This window comes from Daucus carota, chromosome 1 (genome assembly GCF_001625215.2).
Source record: "Daucus carota subsp. sativus chromosome 1, DH1 v3.0, whole genome shotgun sequence".
NCBI classification, from domain to species: Eukaryota; Viridiplantae; Streptophyta; class Magnoliopsida; order Apiales; family Apiaceae; genus Daucus; species Daucus carota.
The window spans coordinates 19,123,836-19,144,529 of NC_030381.2; the positions used below are offsets into that span (position 1 = coordinate 19,123,836).

Sequence of the window (20,694 nt, forward strand, 5' to 3'; positions counted from 1 at the left end):
TGTTATATTTGGATTATATAATTTTTATTTAATTATAATGAATATGATTATGTACTTTATATTAAAAATATGTTAGTAAAAATAAGACAGGAAAAATAAGTTTATATTTACAAAAAGTTTGAAGGAAGACCGTTACTCCTAAATAGAATATAGAATCTGTAAGATTTACAAAAGATTAATGTAATTAAAAATTACCAAAGCAGACGCATCACTCTTGCTGAAAAACAAATGTTTACGGAAATAACTTTTATTCTACCTGAAACTATTGTTTACAATTTTTATAAAGAAAGATTGATTGACTTATAATCTTTGGTCAAAATTGTGCCAAGTATGACGATATTCCGTTACAACTATTTTTTACTTAATTAATATTTTATGATGATATTTTTGGATGTAAGAGTAACGCTTTTGTAATACAGACTATGTGCATGTCTTTTCTAAAAATAAGGTCAAAGACGTTTTTGGCCAGAACGCATCTGAAAAAATTGTTTTGTTTTTTCTGCCAATCACAAATAATTCAAGCATTATTTGTAAAATCAAAATGCGCTTGATAGTTTTGTTAATCTTATATTATCATATGCTTTTTTTCCTGATTGTCAAGATTTTTATCAATTTTCTGGTTATTGTATTTTCTTTACAGATTTATTCAAATTACTTCATAGAAATGATTAATTTTTGGCGGACAATATTATACCTTTTTGAATATAAATAAAGTGCTTTGATGATTCAAAAGTTCATGATTACTTTTAATAGTATGTACTAATTATATTTACACATGTAAAAATACTATATGTCAAACAAAAAAATTTGTAAAGCCCGCTCGCGGAGCGCGGGCAAAAAAGACTAGTTATACAGAAATCATATTGCAAATCCAATGAGACTGATATTGGTTGCATTTGGAATCGCGGCAAATATGATGTGCCCCGGCCCAGCCCAACCCATCGAAACACGTCACGTGCAAATCACGCTTTTCACTCCGGCTTCAACGTTGAAAATGCCTGTTAGCTACAATACACTCTGAAACTACTTCTTTCTCTTCTGATCTCCATTTCTGTACACATAGGTCCATGACGAAGAAGAAGAAACTCACTCTTTCTCTCCTCTTTCTCTCTCTACAATTCTTTTCTCACTTTCCACATCCTATCACTGCCAGAGGCGGCGCTCGCTCCTCCACTAACACTTCAGGTCTCTCTCTCTCTCTCTCTCTCTCTCTCTCTCTCTCTCTCTCTCTCTCTCTCCCTCTCCCTCTCCCTCTCCCTCCCTCCCTCCCTCCCTCCCCCCCCTCTCTCTCTCTCTCTCTCTCTCTCTCCCTCTCACTCCATGATCAGCTATATTACTCTATAGAAATGTAACTATATGAATTGATTACGAAACAATGATGATCATTTTTGAAATTTGAGCTAGTAGATACACCGCAATCTAGAGATAAGTGAAATGGTTCACATTGTGCTAATAATTTTGCGTATATATTTGTATCGTGAAATGCGGATAGTAATAGTAACCTTTAAGAATCGAAATTAGCATAAAAGAAGATTGAGAATGTTTTTTCCAATTCTGAAGGTAAATGATTTGATTCACTTTCCACAGATAAATTTGCATTCTTTTGCGATATATTGATAACTTATTTGGTATATACGGTAAGTGTTTAGAAGCAAAATTAACATATAGAGGATTAAAGAAAACAATATATCAGGTTTTGTTCAATTCACTAGTCTTAGGTTGATAAGTATCTGTAGGCTGATGATAATTTATTCATATACCAGTGATGTTTCAAGTTCTGATTTATTAGTTTCATGTAATGATTTTCTGATTTGTTGATTTTTAATTTTTCCCCCCCTAAATGTTTAATAGGTTTTGTTGGTACAAGTTACAGAGGTTTGAAACGAAACTTATTGAAGGAAGAACGGTTTCTAAAGCTGTATGTTGACTTTTAGTTTTATTTGTTTTGATATCTGTCATTATAGAGATACTGGATGATGGTTATGTTATGTTTGGAGTTAGCAAGACTAATTTGTTGGTGTTACAGTGATAAATTAGCTCATGGATACATGACGAATACTGATCTCAAGAATGCCATGAAGACACTGAATAAAAGATGTAGTAGCATAACCAGGATGTACACGTAAGTTAAACTGAATATCATAATTGTTTAGAATTTGAACAATGTTATGGAAACACAATTTTAACCATATTTTTAGGAGAATACCTTTTGACTTCATGTTTAATCTCGTCTAAGTATCTTATGTGCAACTATAAATAGTACTCCTTCATTCATAATATAGTGTCCTTTGAATTTATTATGAAATTGACCATTTCTTGGACAACATATGAAGCTTAAGCCTTAGACTTTTAAAACTGTGAAGCTTGAGGTTGTACTTTCATTTGTTTCCCATCATGTATATTAAAAAGAAAGGTAAGAGTGATTGATTCTAAGCAGGGGCAAGCAGGCACTTGTAGCCATATAAGGCAAACGACTACGACTTTGGACAAGGATACAAAAAGTGACTTGCAAGCATTAATAATCTATGTCTTCACAGTTTTACCAATATTACTAATTAAATGTGTTCGTCCAAATTCAATATCTGACATTTTTTTTCATTCTTTGAATGATTTTGGAATGTTTTAACAGTATCGGAAAGAGTGTCTTAGGAGTTCCGCTGGTAATGCTTGTGCTGTTTTGATTCACTTCAACTGTTTCATCTTTTGTTGTCAGAGCATAGTACCAAGATTTTATGATAAATTCTTATGGTATATTCATTGTAGTGGGTGATGGAAATTACTGACAAGCCAGGTGAAGAAGAGGCTGAACCTGCTTTTAAGGTAATTATTTTTCATGCGAAACTGTACTTGAATCCTTGTTATATGTTCATACACGAAATGTAAATGTTCAGCATAAGACGCTGCTCACATTACGTAGATTTAGTTTTGAAATTAATCTTGGAGGCAAGAGTTTTTCTTAATTAGGGAATTAGCTGTACAGGCAAAAAATCATGGTACTAAAATTGTAAAATTGCATGTCTACTGGGAGATATTACCGAATATTATATTTTCACTCTTTGATTATACATTTATAATTCAACAGCTCCCTCAGTGTCTTATTAACATAGTATGTATAGATAATTATTATTATATTTGGCAACTATGAAAAGCAAGCTGAAGCCATAACAATCAAAATTGATGCCAACAATAAAAAGAGGCAAAGAACTGTGAATGTTTCCAAAATCTGACTGTTTTCTAAACAAATTTTGTAAAAATGTTATATGTACTTTATATTTGTCAATCCGTATTCCCTTCATATATTTTCCCATGTATCTGATTGTTCTTGTTTATCTTTAAGCATCCATGAAACTATACCTTTTTGAAGCAAATTGGTTGTACTGATTTCTGGTGAAATATTGCGATTTACTTTTATCATATCAAGATTTGGGACATTTTTAGAAAATTCACAAGCAAAGAGTTCAATTGTACTCTCTCTTTCTGCGTCTACCACTGCTTGCAAGTATATGTAGTTTCTTTCTAATTCTACATGGATGAATCGTTTCAAGATTGACTCACGGATGGTTTCATTTTTCTATTGATTATTTTCTGAATTTGATTTGTTACAGTTTGTTGGGAACGTGCATGGAGACGAACCTGTAGGCAGAGAAATTCTTTTGCTCCTAGCGAATTGGCTATGTGATAATTATAAGAAGGACCCTTTGGTAATCGTGAACTATGGCTTTGCACTAACATATCCGTTGTTCCTAATTACATATCCTATTTATACTTGTAGAATATTATGCATTCATTTTTTATTTTTGGCGTTATTTGTTAGCAAAGTGTTTATAGAGTTATTACATCTACTGTGGTTTCCATTTACCATCAAATCTATATTCCTAATGGTTTAACTCAATTAACGGTCTTGATTGTGATTTTAGTGTGCATTTAGCCTGAAGCTTCCTTGTAGATACTATATAGATTTCCATAGTTATATACTTATATTCATAGTAATCTTTTCTCATGATCTGTGGAACTCGTCTCCTTTGTGCAAAACTGATCTCAGCTAGGAAGTAATAGATGCATATCTATTAGATACTGCAAAAATTTTAGTTGCATTATTATCTCAGAGATGCTATGCTTCATAAATTCATGTTTATGTCATATAAATGTGTAACTTGTACTGAACCTGAACCAGGCATTGGTCACTACAGGCAACCTTAATTATCGATAATGTTCACCTTCATATACTCCCATCGATGAATCCTGATGGGTATTCACTAAGGACGCGTGGTAATGCAAACAAAATTGATTTGAATCGTGATTTTCCGGACCAGGTATCCCTTCTGGTGCTGTTCTGCTGTATTATATACTCTAGTTCTAAACTATACATCTTGATTGTGTATATCTGCCTAAATTTTGTCTCTTGTCCTGAAGTTGCCCCTTTGTTTGTGAGACCGCTCAAGTTTGTTGACTTTGTCTTACATAATTATCTAGTATTCTTCATAATACCAATTTTTTTTTTTTTTTTTTGGATAAGGTCCATTACAAGATATAAAGTTTGTTGACTTTCTTCTACATGATTGGCAAGTATTCTTCATATCTTTTTTTGGTTAAGTTCCATTAAAAGATATATAAATACTCACGTAAACATTTGCCTCCTTCGAGGCTCGAACTTTGTACCTTTGAATGCTAAGGACAAGGATATCCACTAGGCTAGGCCTTGCACCAAAATGCCTTTTTGTGCTGCATATGCATGAAGGATTCTGAGGAGCTCTTCTGCTTCTTACAGAAATGAGGTTTGAAAGTCGATACCTGCAAACTTGGATCGGCTTAAATTGACTCACAAGTCACAAGTGACCAAACTGTTGCAACTACCAAATTCATTTACAGTAAATTTCTTTTTGAGACAATCCATTTATAATAACGCTTGCTTATGTCCCGTGCGGCACACGTGACTTCTAATCATTATTTAAAAATTTTATATTTCAAATTTAACGATACACTATGGATTTTAATATTTAATTTTGTTTTAGAGGTGACTCTTTGAAATAGATCTAAATAAGTAGGTATATTGATGTGTTTGGATCGATATGTTTCTAATAAGCCCGTTAAAATAAGTTAAAAATAAATAATGCCTGTTAAAATAAGTTTAAAATTATTGGGCCCAACAGATGTGTTTAAATTACAATGTTCAAATGTGTTTTAATTCGAATAAGTAGGCTGTTAAACTATATTTAAAATAAAGAGGCCTGTCAATCGGCTCAAATACTGATCGACCAACCAACTTACAACCGAAACTTTTAATGTTTCGGCTTTAGTATTATAGGATAGATGTCAACAATAAGTTGTGTGCTTTCCAACTCAACTGCTCTAAAATAATTCAGTATTTTTTCTCTTGAGTGGTACACGAATTTGGAATGTTGATTATTTAAGATAGTACTGGTTTTCAGATTATGTTTACATTTTACATTAAATTTTTAGTGAAGGTAATATTTTCTGGATGTTTTTTCATGCATATAACAGGGCAAGGTTATATAGGTAACATAAACTTCAACTTTTGGATTGTGATTGCCTAACTTTGGGTGGTGTTGTATATAATAACATATAAAAATTGTTTCAATTTTGGTAAATAAATCTCCATAATATACAATTTCCTTTTATTGATTTATGAACCTATACATTAGCGATGAAACATGATAATTTACATCCTTGCACATGTATAATCTTCTTGTGGTGAAATCAATTACTTAATTGAAATGGCGCAGTTCTTTTCTATAAATGATGAAATGGATGCACGACAACCTGAATCAAAAGCAATTATGAGTTGGCTGAAAGACCAACAGTTTACTGCATCTGCCAGTCTCCACGGGGTAACTCTTATCTCTGTTTCTTGTTCCTTATATATCTGAGCTTTTTGTGCTTCTCATAAGTTGGGTTGTTGATATATGGAAGTAAAAGGAAACATGCATCACATTACATTCTTTCTGATATTATTTTCGGTTTGTTTAAGGTGACAAAACTTGGTGCCGCTACTGTTTTTGTCTGTGCAGTGTATATACTATATACTTTTATTTAATGCCTTCTACATTACAAGGGTAAATAAGTTTGATATTAACATGTTTCACATGTATCTTTTATTTATTTATTTATTATTATTGTTTTTGTTTTACAGGGAGCACTTGTTGCAAATTATCCATGGGATGGCACTGCCGATAAAAAGTAAGTTAGCTTCAACTACTGGTGCAATTTTTCCTACTCGCAAGCGAGATATGCAAATTAAGACGATGTCAAGATCTTATATGTATAATAGGTCTACTTCTTCCTAAGTTTATAGTTAATTAGCTTATCTTCTACTGATTATGCTTGGTAATGAACTGGATCTCTTTAAAAATATGCAATTATATCTTGCAGCCAATATTATCTATTATGATTTCAGAAAATGTTAACAAGTGATTATCTATATTTAGTAGGCATATACTGCACATGGGTTAATTATCAATTAGGTCATTTGCTTCATTCGAATATATCAAGTGCATCATTGACAAACCTTTGGTCTCGTTTGTATCACTAATTTAAAATGAAGGTACATTCTATTAATTTTAGAAAATTTATAAATGTAAAAAGTCGATTTTTGAAGTTTTTTTGAATAATTATATCACATCTTTCTTACTACTTCACTTTTTTTAACCAAACATGTACTCGTATTCCTTTTTCAATTGAATTCAAACTCTATTTGTGTAAATTTCTTTGATAAAATTTTCTATTTTTTATTTAATTTATCATCACATTGCCTTGTGTAGAAGTTCACGTCAAATACCAAACAAATTCATGTCATATAATTTAACAAAAAACGTTTATTTGGACCTAATTTCACAAAAAATTATCAAGATGTAATTTAATTTGAAATGAATGGTGCAAATGAGACAAAAAATTCTTCGGTGATCCACTGGATATACTGAAGCGAAACAAGTGGCTTAATTGATAGTTAACCCTATTGTACATTAAAACTCCTCTAAAAAGTATTGGCAACAGTTATTTTCAAAATTCTTTTTAACTATTTGTTGTATAAGTATTTCGTATCACGCTTACTGTGTGACTTAAGAGTGACATTTAAGCAGCACTTCACAAAGCTTACATTGCTGTATTCGATAGGAGACGAAAGCATGATCGAATTTGAGCATTGTTTTATTTTGAAACATATAAGGACTTGTAGGTATATGTCACTGCATATGAGTAAACAACTTGATGATGTTTTCGGCAAGTCCTTGAAACTGTCTATAGTTACTTATATTTGTAAAACTCTGTATATGATTAATGTGTTCTCCTGATCGACTGAGTGACGGTACTAGTTTTCCTAGTCAGTGTTGGCAATTTTTTACCGGGCAATAAGGAAGAGTGAATTTTATTGCTGGCGTGGAAATAAATCAGGGCTTCATACATTGCATGCTTATAAGTTTGGCATTTGATGTCCACTAAATTCTTTATGAATTAATTACTCTCTTAAGCACTTTATACTGTAGTTGAAGTATTTATTTTAATATCGGGTTCTCGGTGTGTTTATTGGTATACCTGTGTGATATCAATTCTAAATTAGGTCTTGCTAAAAAGATGTCTAATGGACTCTTTTTTCTGTAAATAACCTTCTGCTAGACACTGCGCATCTACTATCTAGTCTGTAAAACCGAGCTTTAAGATCTCTTATATCAGGGTTTAGCTGGGAAAACCTGTTGGTTATACTGTAATAATTTGTAACTTTTGGTACAGCAGTTATTGCGGGCTGCTATAAATTATATGTAGAAGTCATTTGCTTGAGTGTATATGTCGATGTCATAAATGCAAGGTTGTCACATTTTGAACTCATGTTCATGTGGACACGGGGTAGGGCGTCGCAGCCAATGGCTTGCAAGCGACACGAGAGTAGAATTATAATAAGAAGTGTAAAATCTCTGTAGAAAAGTGCAGTTCTTAATTTTTTGAACTCCCTTGGAACTGACAATTGTTGTGCTTACATGTGTAACTGTTGTTTGATTTTTCTACCTCACTACCTCAATATGGTTAGCTGAACTAATGCCTTCCGTTATTTTTTTTGACTTTCACCCATCTTAGGACAAACTACAATGCATGTCCTGATGACAAAACATTTAGGTATATGGCAAGCTTATACAGTCGATCGCACTCTAATATGTCTCGGAGCACGGAATTTGAAGGAGGGATAACAAATGGAGCCAAGTGGTAAGCAATGTAGGTAGATTTCCTATAGTACATATGTATGTAATAGAGAATAATTTTGTGCTGTACAAGTTTCTACGCTAATGAGGTAGAATGATTTTCTCTGAATTTGTATTTGTTAAATACTACTCTATTACTCTGCAGGTACCCCATATATGGTGGCATGCAAGATTGGAACTACATACACGCTGGCTGTTTTGAATTGACACTGGAGATTAGTGATGATAAATGGCCTCCTGCTAATGAGGTGAGAATCCCTCTAGCTCTATACGCAGACTTTTTTATGTTTGTACTGGTAACGGGCACAAAAAGTCTCACTTGTGTGACTAATGAATATTTTCTCGGATTAAATGTGTGATATGTAATGTGGATTTGCTGCATATTGATATGTAGCACCCCTGTTCCTGTCTTGTACCTAAATGAAAGTTTTCTAGTGTATTACCAGAAATTTTCAGTTTGAACTACAGTATTTAGAGCATCTCCAAGAGACTCTTTGCACACTCTTATATATATTATAAAATATTGGCTCGTAGTAGTTTAATGTGTGATCATCTCCAACAATGCTCCTCATATTCACTCTTCATTTATTTGTTTATTATTAAAAGTAATTTATATTCACGAAAGTACAAAAGCAAAGTAGTGAGAGAAGAAGAATATATTATATAATATTAGTTAAGAGTGTTTAAGAGCTCTTCATAAGAGAGGAGAGAGAAGAGACTCTTAGTGATTTAAAGAGCCACTAAGAGTCTCTTGGAGCAAATTTTTTCTTCTCCCTCCTCAAATTTCTAGTTAAGAGCCTAAATGAAGATTCTCTTGCAGATGCTCTTAGGTCTATAGAGTTTTCATTAAAAAATATATGCATATTATAGTCCTTCCTATTCAGTTTGTCTGTTTGTTTTCAAGGCTGGGAGGTTTTCTCATCAATTGTCTTCACATGTGTTTGGTATATTGCAGCTTTCTACAATATGGGAGTATAACAAAATGGGTATGCTCAATCTTGTTGCAAGCCTTGTGAAGGTAAAACCTTGCCTAATTGTTTTTTAGTTCGTTGCACACACAAAACGTACTAAAATCTTGACAAGCAGTATATCTTCATCTGTTGATAGTTCTATCTGTTGCAGTATGCGAAGTCGTATCACATAGAATGCTCTGCACTTCATATGGCTGTATGCTACCACATGCATTTAATTTTGTTCAAGTTTCATATTAGTACCTTTGTTTTTAAGTTAAAAAAAAGCTGGGTTGATGAGTGGCCTCCTGTAATAACATGATAAACTTGCTCTGAAGCCTGGTGTATAAATGATACTGTGGGAAAATGTTGGTACAATAGACAAATGCAATTTACTAGTTTTGATATTTACTTTTTTGTAAGACACTGGTTAATTGTCATTAAGATAAACATTGAAAGATGACGTCGAGATGGGAGGCTTTCTTTTGTAGCAAAACCAATCCGCGTAAATACTACCTTCATAACTTGAGGGTCATAACATTACTATGCAAGACGTTTTGGACTCTACGAGAAGCTCCACAATCTCTGGTAAAACCAGAAGTGTCCAATGCCAATGCTATGAAACCGTGCGAAAGTGTGTTGATATCGATGCATGCTTTTTCATTTTTAGTCACCTACCAGCCGTGCCCCACAGTCATAAACCTGGTCTCCAAGAACAAAAGTGAGGACACCGCCTCTAAGATCCACACATGCATGGTTTCCCATCGACCAACAAAATACCAACCATTGGTGTGCAAAACCAAGCCTGTACTTTGAACCTTGGGAGCTCCATACATTGAACTGCATGCTCCTCAGACACCCAGATGTGTCCAAGCACGTTTTGTGGCAACCTTGATACACCTCATTAAATGGAAATAATTCCACAGGTGATGTGTGTGTGTCGTAGTCCATCAACAGGGATAGCCAAATGATGCGGAAAGAAAAGTATAAGTCTGAATTTGTGTGTTTGTGTGTGTGTTTATATATATCTATCTATCTATATATATATATAGCAGAACCTTTGTGGTTCCATGGTTCTATTTTAAGCATTGGTTCTCTCTTGAGCGCGACCCATATATAAATTGTCATTATTTAGGAATTTATTTAATTTTAATCCAGTGAAAGTTTTAATTATATCGTTTAAATAGTTCATTAGGAATATTCTAGATTATGATAGAGAGTAAGAAAAGGATCCGTTTATGAGGAGAAAGATTTGTAATCTTTATTATTGGAAGACTTGAATGGATTATCTGAAATTAAGATCGTCTCTCTTGTTATGTTGCAATCCCAGCAAATTCTTCACTTTGGCTGTTTAAAATTCCTAGGGGTAGTTGTTCTTCTGCACTTAGATCCCCTTAAGCTGCCAAAGTGGTTAACCCACCACATTTATCGTTTTATTTGTTTTTACATCTTCTACATCTTTGTCTTGCTTCACTAAAAGTAAATCCAAACCATGTGCTGCTTGTCAATATCCAAAAACTGTTATTTTATGTAATGATCTTGTGAAACTTTACTTTTCATGTCCTGAACAATTTTACTGAATACAGTACTCGTCAAAACAGGTTTAGCTTTCAGCTACCTCTGATTACATCTTCCAAGTCCAACACTGCTGGTTTTGATTCATTTTTTTAGTTGATGCGGAAAGATAGTCCAGCAGTTATCTGGATATACAGGACACGTTCTATTTTTTGAGTTCTGTTCTCCCAGTTGAGTAGGCAATTTAATTTCATATAAAAAAAGATCTTTTTGCAGAAAGCCTGCTGTTTAGGCTTTTCAGTTGGCAATTAACTTTTCGTGTCTGTCTTCTTTTGTCAAACCTGATGGTATTGAGAAGAACCTTTTTTTCCCAGAGACTAGAAAACTTTTTGTTACACTAAACTAGGGATTTTCTTATATTAAGCTTCATTGACAAACCCTGCTTCACCAACATGACTTTAAAGCTGATAATTTTCAGTCTTTTGGTGTAGCCTTCAAACTGTTTACTATAACAAGCTTTTCTAGAACAAGCGATACCTGAGTATTTAAATTGTGAAGTAAAAAAATTAGTGTCAGAAAGTATAATTTGGTAAATGAATATTGAGAGCTTAGTACTGTATCTTTAACCCAGTAATTAAACGGCATATATGACATTTCTAATGTGCAACTTAATGTATATGGTAAGTGCACAGGTCTTTCCTGATAAGTCTGTCTACATCGACAGTTTGTTTAAAGTGATAATAGCCAAGTTGTTACTAGTAGTAGCCACATGTAATTTAATATAACATCAACAGAACCATGAAAAGGATAAACTATTGTTTCCTATAATTTATCATATAGGTTAGTATATAAGCTTCTCATGTTATGTGTGAATATATTGGTTATATGAATGCCATATGGTTTTAATTGGAGGGTAATTTAAGGAGCGTAAATTATTGACTTTGCAGACAGGAGTGCATGGAAGGGTCCTATCTTCTGATTATGGCAGGCCTTTGTCTGCCTCTCTTTCGATCAAGGGGATAAACTCTACGGTATGTTGGCTTACTGTCTGTAGTTGTCCAAACAATAATAGTGAGTTAGGTGTGCTAGAATTTGTTTTACTGTAGTGATGTCTGGTGACAGTTTCAAGCTCCTTGGTCTCTGTAGTATGGTTATAAAAGAATATTAATTGGTTTGGGTTTTTAGACTTGGAGGTTTCAAACTAAACTTATTTTTAGCGGTTTAATTGGTTTGGCGGTTACAGCGCAAGTTACAAATCGACTAATTACGGACACTGCCGAAAAGTTTAGTCATCATAAAGTTGGCCATCTAGGAGAATACTATCCTTTTTTTTTTTTTTTTTTTTTTTGAAAATAGGAGAATACTATCCTTAGTTATATGTTATATTATACAAATATATAATTTGTAAAATAGAATAATTTATATAACCAAATGTAATCAGAAATGATTTTCAATGTAAAATTAGCTGGTTTTGCTTTCATAAATTAGTGAAACGAAGTTTAACCACCATTGATGTTTCGATTGGTCAAATAACAACCAAACCACTCCTAATACCACCCAATTTTGTTTGAGCTAATTCAACGATTTATATATGAATGGTTTGCATGCTAATGCTCATTGTCAACCTGAGCTTAATAGTATCTGAAAGGACGTCAGGTACAGACTTTGGTGTGGCATTTTGGTGTTGCTGCTAAACTGAGTCTACACAAGCCTTTGTTCCTCTGAGAAGAAGTTCCTGTTCTGAGTATTGAGTGATATTTTGGAACACACTTGAGAACAAGGAGAGTGACCTTGGTGCTGTTTTTATTATATATCTATGCTGTATGTGATATATTCTCTTGCGTTGACTGCAGATAAAAGCTAGTGAAACATTAGCTGATTACCACCGGTTGCTTGTTCCTGGAGAGGTATATGAAGGTAAGATATGTTGATGTTTAATCTTATACGGTGTCAGTGAACACACTTCTAATTGTTGCCAGGAGGTTTCTTTTCATATTAAAAAATATGTGTGCTGTTCCTAGTTTCACGAGTAATTAATAACATAGCATAAGATGTCTACATTTCTTTAATATTTATGAATTGTTTTTTAGTCAAAAATACTTGAGTGTGTGTATAGTTACTCCAGGAATTTATCATTCTCATAGGAGTTGAAGTTTGTAAAATTAGTGCTGTCTTTTTTTTTTTGAGGTCTTGTAAAATTAATATCTTTTTCTTGACACAATAGATGCACTTACAGTCAAGTGTGAGGGTCATCTGAACATGTACTAATAATGTCACCTTAAAAGTGCATTTCCTGTCGAAATGTACTTGCCATATTTTTGATGTAGTTAATCCCTTCAGCTCTCACGCCAGCCTTCTATTTATGAGAAAAACACTTTTAGGAAGATAACTGCAAAAATAAAACTTTAGAAAGAGAAAAGGAGAGGTGCAGGACTTTACAAAAAACACTATACATTAGACCCTGATAAGATAAGTGCTAGTGGAAATACATGAAATAATTTTTTTTTGGTGCTGAAATGCTTTCATGAATGCCAAGTGTCCCTTCTCCTTCTAAGAAATATGGTTGTTGGTGGTTTAAGTTCAATGTGGGTGTGTAGAGATTGCCACATGTAACTGAAATGGCGTAATTTATTTGTAGTCATGGCAACAATGCACGGTTACAAAAAGAAAAGCACACAAATTTTGTTGGGAGAAGAAGCCATGTCATTGGATTTTGTACTCGATCCAACAATCTTACGGCAAGGGAGTTCATTCAAAAGTAGCTGTTATTATCCCACTGATGGTGATGGCATGGGTGGTTTCCCACTACTAGATTTTGTGCCAGGGTCTCAGCTGCAGATTTTATATGTAACTTCATTTATTTGTTTGGTTTTTCTTTTCTTGTTGATTATGAGAAAAGTTATGTCCAGACAGCCAAAATATAGACAACCAGTATTGCCTCAGCGGTCTAATATAGCATAATGTCGTTCTCATGTGTTAACTTTCAAGAATTATCTGTTGTATCCAGTTCTGTATTTGTTCTATATGCAAATGAATCTAGTATATGAAAAATGACCAGTTTCACTCTTTTCTGCAACTGTTTTTTTTTGCACCATCATCGCCGCTTTCATTCTGAGACCTGAGTGCCTAACTGGGGTGTATTCGATTGGGATTTTAAAGTATTTTTTTTCATTCATAAAATCCGAGGGTATTCGATTGAGATTGTTTGAAATCCATTAAAATTTTGGGGCATTCAATTGAGATTTTAAATTATGCTACAAAAGGTGGTGGTATTCAATTAGGATTTTAAATTATGCTTTAAAATCTGATGGTATTCAATTGAGATTGTTTAAAATCCATTAAAATTTGATGTTATTCAAATGCTGATGGATCTTTTTGGATTTCATAAAATGATAGGATTTTGTAACATTTTTTTGGTGTATTTTAAGTTTTTTAAAATCTCACCAAAATTTATGAGATTTTGAAACATTGTTCTTAAATCCTAAAGAATTTATATTAACTCTGCGACATTTTATCAAAAATCCGCACAAAATTGAAATCACAGACTAAAAACAATCCATTAAAATCGCAATCGAATACACCCTTAATTCTTTTTATCAAAGCTGAATACAAGAATCTTTTGAGCGTGCCTAGTTATAGGTAGTTTATGGTTTCTTTTGAGCGTGCCTAGTTACTAGTTATGAGTGCCTAGTTATAGGTAGTTTATGGTTTCTTTTGAGCGTGCCTAGTTACTAGTTATGGGTAGTTTATGATTTCTTTTGAGCGTGCCTAATTTATATCATGTAGTTTAAGCCTGACATAGCAATGTTGTGTGCAGGAGCCAAGCGTCAGACTATGGATGGCAGTTTTACCCGAACCGATGGATACCCGACCCATTCCGACCCGATTAAATCTACCCGAACCCGATTTTTTGGATCTGGATCTTATTTTTAGACTCGAGAAAGTTTGGATTTGGATCTGGATTTCAGGTCTTCTGAACCGAGACTCGACTCGAAACTTAAAACCCGATTTAAACCCGATCTGAACCCGAAACCCGATACAAAATATTATATATATAGCTTTTAACCCGGGCGAAATACGGGCGGTTATATAATTCATAGTTCATTTTTTATAATTTAAATTTAACATCATTTTATTAGTATTTTAATATTAATGAATTGAAATTTAATTAAATTATATTAACCAACGGATTATATTTTCTCACGAAAATTTAGTTTTTACAATTTATTATCTATTTAAAATATTTTTTTGTTATTAATATGGGATAATTTATTATTCAATTAATTTTAAATCATATTTTTCATATTTCGTATATCTTCATATGTATGAGAAAAAGATATTTATCGTGTAACAGATTAGAGTTAGAAAAAATTATGTAATTATTCGTGTTTGTATTGAAATAGACATGTTAGAATTCAAAAAAGTTATATGAAGGTTTTTGTTAAAAAAATAATATTCAAAATGATATATTTATAATTTTATTTTAACGTCATATAATTTTTTTAATGAAATAATAACGTAAGCAGAAGGCTCGAAAGTTATATGTGTTTTGGATCGGTTTAAGACTTGTATTTATTATGAGATAGATTTTCGGTCTTATAATTTATTTAAAACTTGTACTTATAAGGGATAGATTTTTAGTCTTATAATTGTTCAAGACTTGTACCTATTAAGAGATAGATTTCTAGTGTGATTCTTTTTGTTTTTAGCAAGATAATAATATAAGAATGACTAAAAAAAACATTAGCAAACCAAAAATCATGAACAAAATTTAGGACTACAAATTATACTCATGTTGGCTTATTATAATATAGTATATATATATATGTTATATGTTATATGTTATATGTTAAATGTAAAGTATATATATTGAAATATGTATGAATATTAACATTTTACTTAATTTTATATGCGCAATACAGAATATATATTCACTTCATCAATATTTTACTTTTTTCAATTATTGTGAAATAAAAAATCTAAATATAATAATAATAATTAAATATAAATGATAAGTTTTTTGAATAAATGAGTTCATTCAATAATAAAAGGTCGTACGGCATCTACATAAACAGTCGCGTCGAACAAACAAAATGCAGAAACAATCATCGATCAATCCATTCTTCTTGGAGATAAATTCACGTGATTTGTTGAAGATGATATATACACATGCTTCGTCACTTTCGCTTCCGCCATAACTAGTTTGAGCTATCGACTGAGAATGCAATCCCCGAACAACTTTTATTACTAAATTAAACATCATCTTCACACAAATGGTGAGAAAATGACAAAACTCACACAAACGGTGAGACAACAAAAATAAAAAACACAACCTAGCAACCTTAAATTTGCAAATGCGTAAATGAAATACTAGCTAAACCAAAACAATCCATAAATCTGAGGAACAAGCACTACACCATATTTGGTCTGTCCTAACATCACAAACTGATGTTGCCACCTAAAATGTTGCCTTAGAGCTTAAAATTTGATTGAAGCAGGTTTATGCCAACATCACATTTAGGTGTTGCCATTAACAATATAAAATGTTGCCATAACTAAAACAAACCCTCAATGCTAACATCTTGTGCGATGTTACCTTAAAGATGTGTTAAAATGAATAGGAGGGAAAAAACACGCCTTTTCAACTCTAAATTTTTTAAAAATAAATTAGGTAACCGCCCTTTCCATCACTCACAGAGATTAAAACAGAACAATTAAATTAAAACTAAAACTAATTCTCTCGGCTCACTACACTCACTCTATCTCGCATCTCTCTCTCACTCTCTATCTCCCATCTCTCAAATTTCAGATCTCTCATTCATCTCTCCCGTCTCATTCTTTCATTCCTTTCATCTCTCCCATCTCACTCTTTCATCTCTCAAAACTTGTCTCGGAGCTTATCTTGGTGCTTATACAAGGAAAGGGTCCGACGATTTTATAGCAGGAGCTTGTCTCGGAGTTTTAGTTCTTGTCTCAAGGCTCAGTAGCTTTCTCCGCATAGCCTGAATTTGGTCTGACTATAACATTATGAGGTATCTGTCTAAATTCATCTTGTTAATTTGGGGGTTTTAAAACCCTAATTTTAAATTGTTAATTCGGCTTTTCTTTAATTGGGGGTTGATTGGGGGTTTAATTGGGTGTCGATTAGGGTTCAATTTGCATGTTAATTGGGGGTTTCTTCGTGTGTATTTGCTTATCTGCATTTTTCATGTTTGTATATGCATTTCTACATTCTTAACACTCGTTTATTGTTTACTTGTTTTCACAAATGGTGTATATAATTTCGAGATTGTCATTAGTTTAATGCCAAGTGACGGTTCTATGGCAAAACAGAGCTGGTTCAGCCTCGTGAAGAAATTCTTCGTTTCAGATACTTATACAAGGTGTATGCTGTACATTATGATTTTCTAATCTAACCTAATTTCTGCATATTCTCATAGCTAATATATCTACACTAACAAAAGCAAAGGAGAAGGAGATGGATTCTTGGAAAAATATAAGATCAAGTGATTAACTCTCTATATCAGCAGCCTCGCCATCAAGAGAAACAAAGGTCGGTGAAGCAGAGGTAGCGCAGAGCAAGCAAGATTGTAATGTAGCCAGTTTGACAGATGCCACACCTGATAATACTGCAGAAGATGTTTTTGACCAGCCCTCTAGTACCCCTCGATATACCTATCACAGTGAAGATGAAACCCGAGAATTATCAAGTATAAATTTTCAATACAATGCTCCTCCATCAACACCTCAGTGGGGAAGGGAGATCCAAGAACTTGCAGCCACCAAAATCCAGTTAGCCTTTTGGGTTTGTCTTGTAAGTCTTTCTATTTTGAGGTTCTTTTAGAATAAAAAAATTTGAAAAGTGGGACTCATTTTAGGATGTAAGTATTAATGTATCATAGGAATCATTAGTCTCAATTTTTTTTTATGGTTGATCCAGGAAAGAAAAGCTTTATGGGCATTGAAGGGAATTATTAGGCTTCAAGCTATTATCAGATGTGTACTTGTTCGGCGCCAGGCTATCACCACGCTGAATCAGTTGCAATCAGTTGTAAATATTGAGTCACAGGAACGTGCAAAACGTGGCCAAATTAATGGCAGATAGCAATTCTTATTCTCAAGGAAACAAAGAGCCAGTAGAATTTAAAGGCAAGGACATTAAGGTATCTTGTTTTCAAGAGAAAAAGAATCAAAGAGTACACTTTCAGCAATAGAGTATGGTTCTACTTCTTAACTCAAGCGTTTCATCCAGATGGTTTATTGTTCCTGCTAATTGATACTTCTGAAATAAAATATGGACTTTCTATTTTCTAAAACTAAAGGTGACTTATAGATAATGATAAGAACTTACAAATTTTCTTGTTATAACATGATAGTTTGCAACTGACTGCATATTAGATACTGTTCTAAAACTATACAAGAACCTCAGTGTCATTTTGTTCCCTTACTATCTAGTACTACAGATTTTTTGTGTCTAAGATGATAACAACATTTTAGAAAGCTTCAGTAACCACTTCCACCTTTGAGTAGTTTCTCAGACACTTATAGTCGGTTTTCTTATAATCATATATACCTGTATAATATTTTTTTTTAGTAAGATGCTATGCAAAAAGGTTGTTCTATTTTGAAGTCATCATATCAACTGTCTAACCCTATGGTAAAAAAAACCAGAGGTCGGCAGAACTAGAGCAGAACAAAATAGATGGAAGATGGAGATACTGGCTAGAACAACAGGTGGATTCCAGGTTAGCTAAAACGGAGGATCTACAAAACCTTGTATCAGTTTTCTCAATGAGGGATAAAAATGAAGACAATGAACCTGGGGTAAAACAAATGAGGTCAAGAAATGTTCATAAGCAATCTCACAATGCAGAACATGAAATGCCAACAAGAAGATCAATACATCATCGGAAGCAACATTCAACAGGAGATGCATGGATATTCTACTAGAGGGGGATCTCCTGTTGTCACTGATTAACTTTTATTTAGGTTGTAATTGCTTAACTTTTATTTAGGTTGCATATTATGATGAATTTGTATTTTGGAGAATTTGGAGCATCTAGTTGTGTTTTGAAGAAACTGATATAGTTTGGAGTTGTGGAATTAATTGTTAGTTTTTGAGAATTTGCTTGTTTATTTTCTTGGAGAATTGATACTGTTATTAATGAAAGGGATGATCTATTATTCAAACAGAAGCTTGCAAAAATTTTATTTGAACCTGTTGTCATAGCTTACAAAAATGTTGGCATAAGCATATAATTCGACTTTAGTTATATTTTATGGTAACATACAAGTGGTGTTGCTATTTAAAAGAGGTGTTGCCATAACCTTTAAAGCAACAATTAAATACATGTTGTTGTTAACCAAATTGATGTTGCCATAGATCTCTAAGGCAACGTTATTTACTATGTTACCAAAAAATGAAAAAAGTGTTAGCAAAACCTCTATGCCCACATGGATTTTCGTAACATCTTCAAAATTGGAAAAAATGTCGCCTTAAACACAATAGCAACATAAATGACGGTTTTAGCAACGAAAATTAGGTGTTAGGAAAGGCCATATATGGTGTAGTGAAGCCTACAAAAACAAGATAACTCCGACCACTGTCGAGAACAAATTCATCGGGAAATATCCGTAGCTCCGTGGAATTGAGATCTAAGAGAAAGAAGGTCAAATCGGAAAAGGCTTTTAGAATCCTTAGATCCGAAAACACAAACTAATAACAAAATTTAAGAAAAAAAACTTTGAAACGAATTTTATTGAAAGAAAGAAGAACAAACAAAAAAAAATAAAAGATCTTGGGGTTTTCCACCGGTTGAGATCCGGTGGAAGCCCCCCAGCTACCAAGCAAGAAAAGAAAGAGGTGGACGAAAGAAAGGTAGGGTAATATAAAGAGTTAATTACAATTGACACTCTTTTGGTTTCAGCATATTGCACATTGCACCTAATAGTTTTGGAAAATACACTTTGCAGCCCCAGACTTTTAACCCGTAGACACTTTGCACCCTTTCCGTTAATTTTTGTCGTTGCCGTTAACTTTTGCAGGGGCATTTTGGGAAATTTAATTATATTTAATTAAAATCAGACCTTTATTTAAATTTTCTGACCATCTAAACGATATTTTTCGGAAAAACTTAAAGAACGAAAGTTGTAGAGAATAAAAAGATCTTTTTAGAACAATAAGGTTCAAAATTAAATAATTATTTAAAAACAATTGTTCATTTTTACAAAATTGCTAATTTTTGAATTTTTTTAGAATAAGTATAAAAAGAATTACGAAAATTTTGTCTGTTCTTGAAGGAGCCGCCTATTATCTCATGATGTTTCAGTTAATTTGTTTTCTTCAATAATCTTCTTCTTTTGGAAGGATTTTTATCCTTTTGATTTGTTTTTTTAATCTAAATCATTCGAGATTGCAGTTTACTATTTTCTTCAATTCAAGCGTAGCTTATCGGATTCGAGAGTTAATCGTGTTTCTTGTGGCTTCGACTATCAAATATAAAGGTTTTACTTCGGTTTTTGGCTTGTATTTTCAGGTTGTTTTCTCTTCCTTTGTTGAATGTTTGTTTTTCACTTCTTGATCATAAGCGGGAGTCTTCATTTACCGATAAAATTTTGTATGGAATCGCAGTTCTGGTCGATAGCTCAAACGATGTCCAGGGATGGGCGCGGGTAAATTCCGATCGGGGAGTGCTATCCTCGATCCCGATCCCCAAATTCAATACCCATACCCAACCCCGTCTCGAACTCCAAACAGAAATTTCTTTCCTCCCCGATCCCCGATCCCTGTCTCGAACAGGGAATGGGATTCCGCGGAATTCGAGTAATTTTATTTTTAATAAAAAATAATAACTTTATAATATATAATATACTCTTTAATAAAAAAACAAACTACAAACTTCTAATATACTAATAAAATGACATTATCTCATATTTTCAACAACAAATCATATTAAAATTGATTTATAATATCAATAAACGAGAATTTTAAAATTTTAAAATCTAATATACTACAATATTAA

General features: G+C 33.0%; 1 protein-coding gene and 1 long non-coding RNA gene across 3 annotated transcripts; both read left to right on the forward strand.

Annotated features, from left to right (window-relative positions):
• Positions 1-1,003: 1,003 nt before the first annotated feature.
• Positions 1,004-13,748, forward strand: LOC108218697 (carboxypeptidase SOL1). Its single transcript, XM_064092451.1, has 15 exons — positions 1,004-1,185; positions 1,852-1,918; positions 2,027-2,122; positions 2,630-2,660; positions 2,764-2,820; positions 3,606-3,701; positions 4,191-4,313; positions 5,745-5,849; positions 6,152-6,198; positions 8,086-8,211; positions 8,353-8,455; positions 9,163-9,225; positions 11,620-11,703; positions 12,526-12,589; positions 13,311-13,748. The coding sequence occupies exons 1-15, from the start codon at positions 1,068-1,070 to the stop codon at positions 13,631-13,633; spliced, it is 1,503 nt and encodes a 500-aa protein (XP_063948521.1). The 5' UTR covers positions 1,004-1,067; the 3' UTR covers positions 13,634-13,748.
• Positions 13,749-16,365: 2,617 nt separating this feature from the next.
• Positions 16,366-18,796, forward strand: LOC108208312 (uncharacterized). Of its 2 annotated transcripts, none has more exons than XR_001804290.2 (4): positions 16,366-16,704; positions 17,113-17,486; positions 17,613-17,887; positions 18,344-18,796. It is a non-coding gene; the product is annotated as an uncharacterized LOC108208312 (long non-coding RNA). The 2 variants fall into 2 exon arrangements; XR_001804291.2 differs by having other exon boundaries at positions 17,613-17,835.
• Positions 18,797-20,694: the final 1,898 nt, after the last annotated feature.

Bases quoted from the DNA above. Each gene is read 5' to 3' on its own strand.
- LOC108218697 (XM_064092451.1), top strand. From the start codon at position 1,068: ATGACGAAGAAGAAGAAACTCACTCTTTCTCTCCTCTTTCTCTCTCTA. The intron at 2,821-3,605 runs GTAATTATTTTT...GATTTGTTACAG, and splicing joins AGGCTGAACCTGCTTTTAAG to TTTGTTGGGAACGTGCATGG. The intron at 4,314-5,744 runs GTATCCCTTCTG...GAAATGGCGCAG, and splicing joins ATCGTGATTTTCCGGACCAG to TTCTTTTCTATAAATGATGA.